We start from the raw sequence: 13,634 nt of genomic DNA on the forward strand, positions 1-13,634 counted from the left end.
GTTCTCTTCTCTCTCCTTCTCCTTTTCTGGCTCCTTGCTCTTCTTCCCTAGCGTTTTCCTCCTTTTTATTCTCTCTGCCTGTCAGCCCAGCTCTCCTTTCTCCTGCCTAGCTAGTAGCCGTTCAGCTCTTTATTAGACCAGTCAGGTGTTTTAGACAGGCAAAATAACACAGCTTTATGGAATTAAACAAATGCAACATAAAAGAATGCAACACATCTTTACATCATTAAACAAATATCCAACAGCATAAACAAATGCAGCAGCACATCTGAAGCTAATATTCCAAGACACGCAGGGAAATCCACAAAGGCGTGGATACTGAAGAGTGACTTACTGTGGCCACCAGATCCACGGCCCTCTGCCACAGCCTCAAAGACTACACCTGGAGAGTTGTACCCGAGAGAGGTTAGTACCAGTGGCTAAAGCATTGGCTGCTCTTTCAGAGGGCCTGGGTTCAATTCCCAGCATCTGTATGGTGGTTCACAACTGTCTGAAATGCCACAGAATCCAACACCCTCTTCTGGCCTCTGCAGGCACCAGACATGCATGTGATACACATACATACATGCAGGCAAAACACCTATGTGTGTAACATAAAATTTGAAAAAGCCACAGTTGCATGACTCCCAGCACGCAGGAGACTAAGGCAGAGAGGTCAGAAGTTTGAAGCCAGACTGTCTCAAAATAACAAACAACAAATAAGCCCCCCAGGTTTCACTGAGACTCATCCCCCTGCACTTAACGCCTGACTCCCATTGATCCCTACGCAGACCCCCGTTGAACGAACACGAGGTAAGCACACATGCTGCACACATGAGCAGCAGCCCGCTGGAAATGCAGTTTGTGGTTCCATGGGCAAAGTGTTGGCAGATTGTTGATTGCATTGGGTGGGTTACTCAGTCTAGGGGTTGTAACCCACCCTGCAATCAGTTATTCCAGGGTCTCGAAGGGGCGCTACCTGGAAGGGAATGAGCTAGGACAGAAGAATGAGGCCAAGCAGATTTGTCAAAGCCCCCTTTATTAGGATCATGGTTGCTGTTTATATAGCCTGTGTTCCAGGTCACGTGGTTCAGGTTCGTCACATAGGCCAGGAAGTTACGGACAGGTAGGCCAAGAAGTCACAAGTTGCCACACCTGGTTCCCTGGATAGCTGGAATGTGAGGCGCGTTCCGCTAACAGATAACAGTTAATTGGGTGTGGGCAGGTTCTGTCAATAGAACATAATTATGGGTGTGGGGTTCCCTGCAGACTCCCCAGGGTGATGGTTCCTGTAATGATTTTTAGGGGGGAAATGGCTTGTGACAGCAGATATCTGTGCAGTCACGTCTGCAGTAGCAGCCTTGCTGGTCTGATATGCTGGGGTCATCCCATACCCAGTCATGCACCATCATGCCTCTCAGAAGGTCGTCTCTATGATCAGGGCCTTTTTGTAATCCATTTGAGACGCACAATGAGCTAATAGGGAAACTGCAGGATTTACGCTCTGTGGAAACAGGACGCTCTAGGAGGCCTTGGTCAGGCATACGATGCCTAGAGGGTCTCCTATTCAGGCTGGTCAAGGAGGACCTCCTAGAAGAGGTGGTTTCAAGATCCTCTTGAATAGTGGGAGGACACAAAAAGCTCACTGTGGGTTTTGGGAAGGAGGTGTGAGCTAGGTAGAGGAAGTAAAATAAAATCCTGAGAACCAAGAGCCAGACAATAATAGAGATGAATGAACCCCCTTCCACAAAGTCGGGAAGGCCACTTGGGACAATCAGGTGCCTCAGCAAAGGCTGGGCTCCCACTGGGTGTCCCATCCACAAGTCAGCACTGCCAGGACTCTGTGCACACAGCCTCCCAGCTACTCCGGCAGGATTCAGTTTGAGGCCCCAGTAGCCACGGCTGTATCCCTTACTTCTCTGGTACCCAGTGGCTCTACATTTAGAAGTGGCTCGCAAAGAAATGAGGAAGCAGGAGGGAGCAGATGAACTTCAGCTTCCTGGAGCTTCCAAGCTGCCCCTAAGAAACCAGAGCTTCTTTTGGGGGAGGGGAGTAGGGGTGGCGTAGCTGAGAATGACCCTGAAGCCCTTGTCATGACTGTCCTTAGCAGGCAGGGACGCGCTGCAATTGGCTTATGCTGTGCTGGGGATGGAACCCAGGAATGAGAGCATGTCAGCTGGGCTGCTTGATCCTTGTCAGTCTGATACAAACTAGGGTCACATGAGAAGGGGAGTCCCTCAGTTGAGGAATCGCCCCCATCACATTGGCCAGTGGGCAAACCTACAGGGCATTTTCTCAATTAATGATTGATGTGGGTGGGACCAGCTCCCTGTGAGTGGTGCCGCCCGGGGCAGGAGGTAAGAAAGCAGGCTGAGCAGGCCAGTAAGAGGTGTTCCTCATGGCCTCTGCTTCAGTTCCCACCCCCAGGTTCCTGCCTTGGCTTCCCTTGGAGATGAACTGAATAAGATGAACTAAAGCTTCTCCTCCCCAAGTTATTTTTGGTCAGTGTTTATCAGAGCAACAGGAAGGAAATTAGGACACTAGACAAGCCTTTTCCCAACTGAGCTACGACCCCAGCTGGTGGCCAGAGCTCTCTACGAACATGGTCCCCAGACATGTCCCTTGTTAGGCACCCATCCTAGGAACCCGTGGACCCTGGTCTGTCCTTTGTAACCGGGCTTTCCAGGATGGCTGGGAGGAGCCCTGGCTGGAAAAAGGAAATCTATACTGCTTTTCCTTCTTGATCCCCCATTCACTGAGAAACTGGCCAGTTCTGGGAACTTCCTGTGTGGTTCTCTGCGGCTCTTATAGGAAGTCCATGCTTCAGTCACAGGCTGTAAGGCTTAGCAAGAACTGGCCACAGGATGATCCTAAACCAGGTCAGAGAGGGTGAGCACCTGGCTTTCAGAGAGGCCAGTTTCTAATAGCCCAGGAAAGTGATTATTGGGAAAAACAGGCCACGGATGCAACGCCTGAGTGACAGAAACAGCCAACCGGGAAAATCGGGCTCAAAATCCCAAGAGAGAGCTCGGTGGAGCGTCCAAGACCGGAAAGTTCTCTGACGGTTCTTGGCAGATAGAGGGGCTGGTACCTTGCTGCCTCCACTGAAGGGAGAGTAAGAGGAAATACATTTGAAGAGCATGTGGGCACATATGAATTACATAGGCCCAAAGTACACTGCAGAGAGAGGCCTTAGATGGTTACAAATCTACAGATCAGGAAATGAGGACTTTTTACCTGTGTGTCACTGCACTATGCCGGGGTGTGACACGATCTGGTCCACTAAGCTGGGCTGCCACCGCGAGGCCCCTGCGGAAACAAGCCCCAAGGTGAACTGGAGCAGAGCTCACTTAAAGGATTAAACCTGACTAACAATGGCTGGAGAGGCTCCTTAGGTGAATAAGTGCTCACCTTGCAAGAAAGAGTCTGATCCCCAGCACCTACCTTAAAAAGCCAGGATGACTTAAATCTGTAATCCCATCACTAAGGAGGTTGAGACAGGAGGATACCTGGGGCTCAATGGCCAGACAGTCTGGCCTACTTGGTGAATTCCAGGAAACTGAGAATTCTGTCTTAAAAAAAAAAAAAAGTCGAAGGTACCTGAGAAATGACATCTGAGGTTTACCTCTCTGGCTTCCACATGAAAGTGCGCACATGTAAACACAGAACATGAACATATGGACATGTTCACATAGCCTTGGATACTGGGAAAACCTTCAGCTGCATGTTTGGAGAGGTAAAATCAAGGAAGAGAATGTTAAATTCCATGATCAGTTTTGTTAAAAATGCATGGAAAAGCAAATTAAGACGACAGGGGAATGAAACCGAGTTTGCCAAACCAGAAAAATAAACAGGATTAACAGGACAGCAAATCAGCAAGGATGTGGAACCCAGCTGGCGGGATTGCTGGGGAGCTGGCTCAGAGGCTAGGAGCACTGGCTGCTCTTCTGGAGAACCTGGGTTCAGTTCCCAGTCTGTAACTCCAGCTCCCGGGATCTGATGCCTCTTCTAACCACCAGGTGTGCACCTGGTGCACATACACACGTGCAAGCGAAATAAGTCTAGAAATTATAATAGAGGATAAAAATAAAGGCACAGCTCATCATAAATTTAAAGAGATGACAAATCCATAAAATCAAGAAAACCCTGTGTATTTAATAACTTCATGGTATTTCTGCGGTGGCTTCTTATCCATTTCTAACTAGTTGCTTTGTTTCTATGTACAACAGATTCATTCCACAGAAACTAAAAAGATAATTCAGCCCATGTAATTGCATGATAATTTAATAACTATCTAGATAATTTTTATACTCCACAAGTCTCTCTCTCTCTCTCTCTCTCTCTCTCTCTCTCTCTCTCTCTCTCTCTCTCTGTGTAGAGTAATGTCATGAGTGTGTGGAGGAAACATCGTGTAATTTGTAAGAGTTGGCAGACTTGGAAAAGTCCATGTTCATTTTTTTCCTGAAATATCTAAGTTGTAATTTTCAGGACATTTCATGGTTTCTTTTCCTGTGACTCATGTTGACTTTCTGAGAACTGGTGTCCCCGGAACAGTGGCTTTCAGGCAGGGTGTTTTCCTCACCCGAGAGGGCTCCTGGTGACAGCAAGGAGAACTGTGAGCCTTTGTGTTTTTACAGCCCACTCTTCCTTGCAACTGGACCATCCCACAGCCAATCATCTTTGAACTTTTCTAAATGAACAGTTTGCTCTTGCACAACCTGAGAGTTCTCATAACTGATCTATGGGTGTGACATGTCTACTGATTGTAATTCCCTCTGGTTGTCTCTGTTTTACATTTCCTTGGTTTCACACATTGAAAATTTTCCAGTTCTTTAATATATAAATAATTTAAGGACACATGTTATGTCCGTCAGAAATGGACAGACAGATCAGGAGTCTACCTCTGTTAACTTGTTTTCTGAAATAGTCTAATGTACTTCCAAATCACAGTTAAAATATCATATTCAAGGGGCTGGAGAGATGGCTCAGCAGCCAAGAGCACTGGCTGATTTTCCCGAGGGGCAGGTTTGAGTCCCAGCAACCATGTGGTGGCTCACAACCACCTGTAACTCCAGGTTCAGAGGATCCAATGGCCTGTTCTGGCCTTCACAAGCACCAAGCACAGACACACATGCAAGCAAAACACTCATTCACTTTAAATCGTAATAAAAAGGTTAAGTCATATTCAAACTTGGTGAAGTATCACTTGTGTTAACAAGAAACACATGAGAATACCAGGAGGGGCTTTATGCTTGTGTGTGCTTTTTGTGTTAAAGCTCTGTAAGAGCGATCTCTGTAAACAAGAAGGACTCTGACGCTTAACTAAGATTTCTGTTTGATGACACAGAATTTTCAGACTGGATGCTTGGGGCATTTGGTTCAAATCTGACTTCCCTTCCACCGCCCACATAATTCTGGTGCTGGGATGTGTGGGAGGTGTTTTTGTCTTAGCAGAACATATGCTGTTGCATGGTTTAGCACAGAAGACAGTGGAAATATTCCTGGAGGTCATACAAAAAAAAACCTGTCTCTACACCAAAGTGTCTGTAAATCACATTCACAGATCTCCATGTTGATTTCCCTGGTTAAACCTTTCTTTTCTGGGGTCCTTCAGATGCTTGCAGTCACCTCAACACCTGTAGATTCTAGGAGGCTATGGAATAGTGAGTTGAAAGGAAACAATGGTCTTACCCATCTGTGGTTTAAAGATCTCATTTTACAGCTATGTTAACCATTGGAAATGATCCCCCACAGACTCCTGCTACGAATGATTTCCCCAGTAGGTGGCGCTACGTTGAGATGCTATGGAACTTAGAAGGTCCTGTCACACTGGTGAGACTGAGTCTCTAGGGTAAGGCTGTTGAAAGCTGTGCCCTGCCCTAGGTTCAGGTTGGTGTTCTCTGCAGTGATGTGACCAGTCTGTGGCAGGAACTGTTCTATGTCTTCTGAGGCATGGCTGACTGGGGCCTCTGGAACTCGGAGACCAAAACAAGTCTACCCTCACTGTTTTTTCCTTTCCTTATTCCATTTTCTGGTCAGTGTTTGTGGTGTGCACGTGTGTGTGTTTGTATGCATGTTTGCATGTGTGGGGCACACGTGTGTGGGTGCATGGGAAGGCCTGAGGCTGATGGAGAGAATCAATCTTGGTTACTCTTTCCCTGAGATGGATAGTCTCACTAGCCTGCTTGTTCTCCATCTCTGCCTCAGAAGGCTGGATCTCAGGCAGACCACCACACTCATTCCGAATTTACAAGGATTCTGGGAATCTAAGAGCGACCTTCCTCCCTTCTCAGAGGGTCATGCATCCTCAAAGAAGACCCCAACCATCGGTCATTCCATTGGTCATAAGATCGAATGGTCAAATTCCCACAACACCATGGTTTGCCTCTCCCTTGAACCATTGTGCCATCTCCCCAGACCCCTTAGGTTGTCCTGATGGATATTTTGTTTGTTGTGTGGCAAAAGTGACCAATGCATTCATGAACACATGTCACCAGCAAACACACAGGTAAGGCCCACACAGGGTCAGTTAGGCACCAGGAACCTCCCATTCAACACACTCCCTGCAGCCCTGGGAGTCTTCCCAACCCTACCCCAGCTTTCTCGGATCCTGATCCTCACCTTATTGTCTTCCGTTTGTTCCTAGGATTTAAAAATCCCATTGCAAGTGTTACTGTTCTGGTTTGGAAGGACACCCACAGGCTCCTGTTTCAGATGCTGGATGTCTACTTGGTGGCACTATTTTGTGAGGTGACCAACTTGACCCCATAACATCTGAAGTCTGTTCCTGTCATACCTCTGCTCAGACGCCCTGAGCTTTCCACCTTACTCCAAATACAAAGCCACCCTGGGTGAAGGGCTTCCACTGCCTTTCTGACCTCATCAGGGCCAGGCGCTCACGTCGCCCTAGCCACTCCAGACCCAGGAGTCTCTGCAGTTTCTTCCACAAGGCCTTTGCTTATTTATGTGTGGTGCAGCCTGGACCATGTCCTCCAGGTGTCCCCACAGCCCTGCACAGGAGCCTTGCTTGAGCTCCCTGTTTTAAAACTACTTCCAGTGCACCCTCTCTGCCAGCCCTTGCTTTTCTGCATCATCATGGGGCAGACCACGTCTAAAGTACTCCACAGTGTTTATGTCTGACTAGCTGGACGGTGAGTTCCCCAAGGTGTGGCTGACACACAGTGGCCAGTCTCTGGTGAATGCAGCAGGTCTCTCTACCCCTGGGGTTCTCTCCCGGAGTCTCCCCAGAAGCCCACAGGATTGTCTTCTGAGAAAAGCCATGACAGGACACTTAGCAGAAGGTGCGGTTCCCAAAGAGAACAGCAGGAGGGAACGGCTCACGGGACTTTCAGGCAGCTAAGCCGCTTGGTATTGGACAGAACCCTCTTCTTGTGAAGTGAATCACCAAAACACCCAGCTCTGACCTACAGCACCCCCTCCCAGCTGGGACCTCCGGCACCCCCTCACCCAGCTCTGATCTCTGGTAGCCCCTCACCCAGCTCTGACCTACAGCACCCCCTCCCAGCTGGGACCTCCGGCACCCCCTCCCAGCTCTGACCTACGCACCCCCTCCCAGCTCTGACCTCTGGCACCCCCTCACCCAGCTCTGACCTACAGCACCCCCTCTCAGCTCTGACCTCCAGCAGCCACTCACCCAGCTCTGACCTATGCACCCCCTCCCAGCTCTGACCTACAGCACCCTCACCCCTAGGGACGGAATCGGGGCCACCTTAACATAACTAGGATGTGGACACATCATGTGTGTGTCTTCCCAGTTCAAGGAAAAAAAATACATTTTTAAAAACAGATATTTGAGACATTTATTTGCTTTTCCTCCTTCTCTCCTATTTATTTATTTATTTTGTTTATTTTTTAGGTTTTTTGAGACAGGGTCTGTCTGTTTTGTAGCCCTGGCTGTCCTTGAACTCACTATGTAGACCAGGCTGTGCTACCACACCCAGATTTTTTTTTTTTAGGGTCTCACTAGGTAGCTCTGACTGGCCTGGAACTTGATGTATATTATAGGTCTGGTCAGAAAAGGGTTGGCATTCTGGCAAATGAGCTTAGCACTATAATAGGATTATGAGAATAAATAAATAGATATAATGCCGGGCAGTGGTGGCACAGGCCTTTAATCCCAGCACTCAGGAGGCACAGGCAGGTGGATCTCTGTGAGTTCGAGGCCAGCCTGGTCTACAAAGAGCGCTCACATCAGTAGACTCTCTGGATACAAGCCCCAGGCTCTGTGAGGAGCACCCCCAGAGGACTTAGAATGTGGTGTAGCTTAGCAAGAACGGGAAAGGGGCCATGGCTAGAATGAAGGCCTGGGGGGCGGGCAATATGTCCAGGAATTTCCCCCATTTTTAAATGTGTGAGAATGAAGCTTCTGAAAGTTACGACCATTTGCCCAAAAAAAATTTGCTTATTTTACTAGTCTTTTGCTGTTGTTTTGAGGTTTTGTCTTGATATATATCGTTAGCTAGCCTAAAGTTTAGCCCAGGCTAGCTTTGAACTCACGGACACCCTGCCTCTTGAGCCACCAACACTCAATAGAGTCACTTTACATTTTCAGGGACCTGGGCTGCCCCTTACACAAAGCGCGGGATGCTGTGTGGTGTTGTTGATGGAAGGGGGTCAAAGCTGAAATCTTGGTAGGACACCCAGCATGAGTGTGGCTCTGCTGGTTAGGTGAGGTACGTGGACACTATCCACCCTCCGACCTACTAACACATCTCTCGTGCCCGAAGCCAGGCAGCCAGGTTCCAGCGAGCTCCTCTTATATCCTGGCAGAGACCCATGCACACTGGGTTGGGACTCAGAAAGGCCACCTACCCTACTGCCCAGAAGTCAGAAGGCCAAAATGAACACCCTAGGAAGGCCCCTCTTGTCTGGTTCCCACCCACCAGCAGCTCGTGGTTAGCTTTCCTCCCCTAGGCGCAGACCACAAACCTGACACCGCTAGGGGTTTTTTTGTTGTTGTTTGTTTTGTTTTTCTTTGCTGGGCACAATCATCTTGACTTCGCAGTTTTAAAACTGGCAGGCAGGTGAAGGGGGATGCGCTATGCCTCTGTACCTGGTCTGGCATGGACATAGCAACCATGTAGCTTAGTCCTTTGCCAGGTGCCTCCTTAATGAAGAAGCAATAGTAGCTGGTCCATGAAACCTCAGTATGGTCTGCCCAGATCCCCGAATGAGCGAGGAGAGCCGTCTAGCGTGGCAGATACATTCTTGGGACGTCTTTCATTGGTTTTGGCTCACGACCTCCTCTTCCCGCTCCCCACCCCCCATGAGAATTCACCTTCCGAGTCACCCCGCCCCCTCCCTCCTAGTGGACGGGACGAGACAGCGAGGCTGCGGTAGAGAAGCCCTAGGGCGCCCGTTGCCCGGGTATTGCGGAGGGAGTGAAGCGGTCCAGGTGCCGCGTTGCCCGGAAGAAAGTCCCCCATCGCCGGTGACCCGCGCTGGGACAGGGAAGCCACTCACTCGTGCTTCTCACCCGAACTCCCCGAGAGCGGCCGGAGGACTCCGGGGGCTGTGCCTCCCCAGCACCCCGGCCCCACCCACCCGGCGTCCGCTCCCTTGGGTGGGCTTCGGAGCTGCCACGTGATTTCCACGAAGCGCGGGGGCCCCTAGCGGAAAACAGCAACTTGGGTGGGATCCTGGACCCCGAGGTGCGGCGAGGGGGCGGGGAGAGGAGGAAACGGGGGCGGGGTAGGAGCAGGGGGCGGAGACGGGACAGGACGGGACGCGCGGGGTGGGGAGGCGGGCGCGGCGGAGCCCGGAGAGCGGGAAGCGGCGGGGCGGGGCGGCAGGTGCGGGGATGCGGGCGAAGCGCGGGTAGCAGAGCCCCGCGTTCAGGGCGCCCCGTGTGGTGAGCGCGCGGCATGTCGCAAGGGCCACCGGCGGGCAGCGTCCTGCAGAGGAGTGTGGCAGCTCCTGGGAACCAGCCGCAGGTAGTCAACACGGGGGCCGGGTACGGGGAGGGGAGTGGAGGGTGTGGGTACCCCTTGACGTGCGTCCCCGCCGTGCGCCCCGGGAGCCTGGGAAGACTGCAGTCCCTCCCGACTCGCCGGCGCCAGACACGTGGGTCCGCGCTGCCAGGGGCCACAGCGTTCTTGCCCGCTGCCCGCGCTGGAGGGAGGGGGCCAGAGCTCCGATACTGGGAATTCAGCCCAAAGGGGCGGTTCGTCCCTGTATCCAACCCACCCGCTAAGGTTCGCATGGGGAACGAGGGACCGTGGGACCGGTCAGCCTGCGGGTGTGAGGTTGTGCCTCTAGTGGGCAGACTCCACCCCCAGCACGGGTGGAAACTCCTCGATCCCATTCGGTCAGCCCCCTCCGTTGTCCCCAGCTCTCACAGCTACACCACAAGAAGTTGAGACAGCTATTGGGACACTTCTTAGCCAGCTAGTTGCGTTAGCAACAGTTGGTCTTATCTTTCCTAGTCCCCCGCCTCCCAATTCTATGCTTCACACTTTGTGTCCCAGGGTGACCCTGAAGTCTGAGCCACCTAGATGGAGTCGTCTTGTACCATTTGCTTTGCCTCTCCGAGCCTCAGTTTCCCTATCTATAAGTTGAACCCTATAGCATCAACTCCTGAGGGTGTTTGCACAGATTAGGTGAGCCAAGAAGGATTTGTGTCTCCATTCAAGATTTCTGCTGAGTGGGCAGGTGTGGTCACCTGGGAGAGGTGATATGTCCAGTTTGCAGTGACAGATCCTGAGGACAGAAGGCAGGCTGTCCCCTGCCCCGAGACCTGTTGGCTTTGGAGAATAACGAGGTATTATTTCCTGTCAAGCACGAGTGAGGTCAGTGTATCTCAGGCCAGCCTCGCCCGCCACAGTTGTTCCTGGGGCCTAGCAGGGTTCTGAGTATGTGGCAGATTCCTAGTTAATACATCGGAAGAATGGGTGAGTTGGGTTTATGGTAGGATCTGCGAGGGCACAGGGCTGAAGCTCTGTCGTTTGTGCAGCCTGTCCCCCTTGATGTATCAAGTCTCTTTGGATTGCTGGATGCAGAGATGCAGGCCTATGATCCCAGAGCTAGGGAGGCACAGGGAAGGTGGAGTGTTAAGGGCCAATCTGGGCTATATGAAATTCTGTTAAAAAAAAAAAGAAAGAAAGAAAAAAGAGACTACTTCTAGAAGACAAAATTCAAGACCCTTCCGTGTTCTGAACAGTATCTCCATGCGGCCACTCCCCTTGTGTGTATGCTCTTTTCTTACCCTGGGCCTCACACAGGTTGGACGTGAGCCCGATCACCGAGTTCCCTTCCCCTCTAGACACCTTTTGGACCCTGTCTTGAAGGATATTTTTTCTCTCCCCTGATGGTTCCAAGGCAGTTCTGGAAGGCAAACCCTTTCCACTGCATAAGCTCTCACTGTGGTAGGTGAACCCTTTCCGCTGCATAAGCTCTCACTGCATTTTCCTGCCTGCACCATGAAGAATTTTTGGATATTTGGTAAAAACTTTCAAGATACATCACAAATTTGCATTTGGAATAACCCTGGCCTCTGAAAGAAAATGTCAGCCGTTGATCAAGGCAGCATATTGTCCTTAGTGGTCCAAATACTCTGAGCCCTGGTAGGGTTGAGTGGTCGCAATTAGTAATAAATGCATGGTTCTTGGTCTGCACAGTTTCAAAAGGACTTGCCGGTGTATGGCAGTATAAAAGCTGTGCAGAATGTTCCAGAGAGCAGGTACCCCGGTCTTTCCCACTCTCAGATGAGCAGTGCCTCTACAGCTCTTCCAGGCAAACGCCCTGGGGGGGGGGGTAGAGGTTTGTGAACGTTGGTTTGGAGACCAGCAGACCTGAGTTCCACTTCCTACTCACCACCATGTGGCCATGATACCTGGAGAACTTCCCTAACCTGAGTTTCTTATTCCTCATCTCTTCGGGTTTTTTTTTTTTTTTTTTTTTTTTTTTTGGTCCTGGGTATAGAACACAGGGCCTCACATATCCTGCACGAACGTGGTGGGGTACCTTTTTTAAAATGACAGTCTCATTGTACGTGTCTTGGGATGGGGGCCGAGCCTGACATACAGCAAAGCCCCAGCACTGCCAGCACTCAGTGGGTGGCCCCTTGACGAGGGGCCGCAGGGGTACTGTCCACAGCAGCAGGTGAAATGGCAGAGCCCAGGAAGCAAAGCCGAGCGGACTGAGCATGTCCTTTTGCCACGTGTCCCCCCTAGAGCCCCGAGGACGATGACAGGAAGGTTCGAAGGAGAGAGAAAAACCGGGTTGCTGCTCAGAGAAGCCGGAAGAAGCAGACCCAGAAAGCTGACAAGCTCCATGAGGTGAGGCTGTGATCAGGGAAGGACCACAGGGACAGCCATCCTGTGCCCTGGGGAGGGTGCCAGGGATGGCATCACAGTGTCCGTCATGGGTTCTGCACATCTGATTGTGCTAAGTCTTTCCAGCCCACTGTCTTGCTTCTTTATTCCTGGGCCTCCTCCCTTCAATCCCAGGCTCTGGGTGCTTCCCACACTCCTTTTTCTCTAACTATAGAACCGAACAGAAGCTGAGTATGGTGGCACGCGCCTATACTTGGCACTGAGGGAGGGGGTAGAGGCAGGAGGATATCCAGTTTGAACTACAGAAACACTGTCTCAATAAATGACAATAACAATAGTTAAAGTGCTGGGGAAGCAGTTCCATGGAGCGCTGGCCTAGTCTGCACAGGGATGCCCTGGGTCTGAGTCTCAGCACCACATAAGTCAGGCATGGTAGTAATCTCAGCACTCAGGTATAGAGGCAGAGAGCCACAAGTTCAAGGTCAGCCTTGGCTTTATAGTGATTTTGACAAAAGAAAAAGAAGAGAAAGAAAGAAAGAAAGAAAAAGAAAGAAAGGAAGGAAGAAAGGAAAAATTATTGGGGGCAGTGATAATACAGCCCTTACAGGCCTTTAATCCCAGTACTTTGGAGGCAGAGGCAAGTAGATTTCTATGAGTCTGAGGCCACCTGGCTCTACATAGTGAGTTCCAGCCATTAGAGCTTTATAATGAAACCCTGTCTTGAAAAAGAAAAAAAAAATAAAAGAAGCAGGTGAGGTGACACTTGCTTGGATCAGGAGTTCAAGGCCATTTTTTTTTTTTTTTTGGCTACATAGCAAATTTGAGGCCAACCTAGGCTACATGGGACCCTTTCCCAATCAAAAATAAAAATTGAAAAGCTAAACAAAATGGCTCTTGGTGCTTTTAATTTTCAGATTCTTGCTTCATCCTGTGTGTATGGTTTGAATGAAAATGGCCCCTATAAGCTCGTACATTAGAGTACCCAGTAGTTGGAACTATTTGGGAAGGATTAGGAGGTTAGGGGGTGTGGCCTCGTTGGAGGAGCTGTGTCACTGGCTCTTTCCCATCTAGCTCTCCCCTGCTGCCTGTTACCTGTGGATCAGATATAAACTCTCAGCTACCGCTCCACATGCCTGCCTGTCTGGTGCCAAGCTTTTCTACCTCTGGTTTTTGGTTTTATTTGTGTGGTAAAGTTTGTTTTTCTTTTCTTTTCTTTCTTTTTCTTTTTTTTCTTTTTTTTTTTTTTTTGGAGACAGTCTCACTATGTAGCCCAGCCTTTAGAGACTCAGTCCTGCCACAGCCTGCTGACTGTTGTGATGGTGGCGTGTGCACCCCTCCTCCTCCTCCTCCTCCTCCTCCTCC

General features: G+C 50.2%; 1 protein-coding gene across 1 annotated transcript in view; it reads left to right on the forward strand.

The window, feature by feature from the left end:
* The first annotated feature begins 9,757 nt into the window (after positions 1 to 9,757).
* Batf3 (basic leucine zipper ATF-like transcription factor 3) overlaps positions 9,758 to 13,634 on the forward strand; it is an 11,751-nt gene continuing 7,874 nt past the window's right edge. The window contains exons 1-2 of the mRNA XM_050148212.1: positions 9,758 to 9,932; positions 12,171 to 12,275. Of these exons, the coding sequence (XP_050004169.1) occupies positions 9,864 to 9,932; positions 12,171 to 12,275 (174 nt within the window). The 5' untranslated portion in view covers positions 9,758 to 9,863. The remainder of the gene's footprint in view (positions 9,933 to 12,170; positions 12,276 to 13,634) is intronic.

This window comes from Alexandromys fortis, unplaced genomic scaffold (assembly GCF_014885135.2).
Source record: "Alexandromys fortis isolate MF-2015 unplaced genomic scaffold, M_Fortis_MF-2015_v1.1 scaffold_62, whole genome shotgun sequence".
NCBI classification, from domain to species: Eukaryota; Metazoa; Chordata; class Mammalia; order Rodentia; family Cricetidae; genus Alexandromys; species Alexandromys fortis.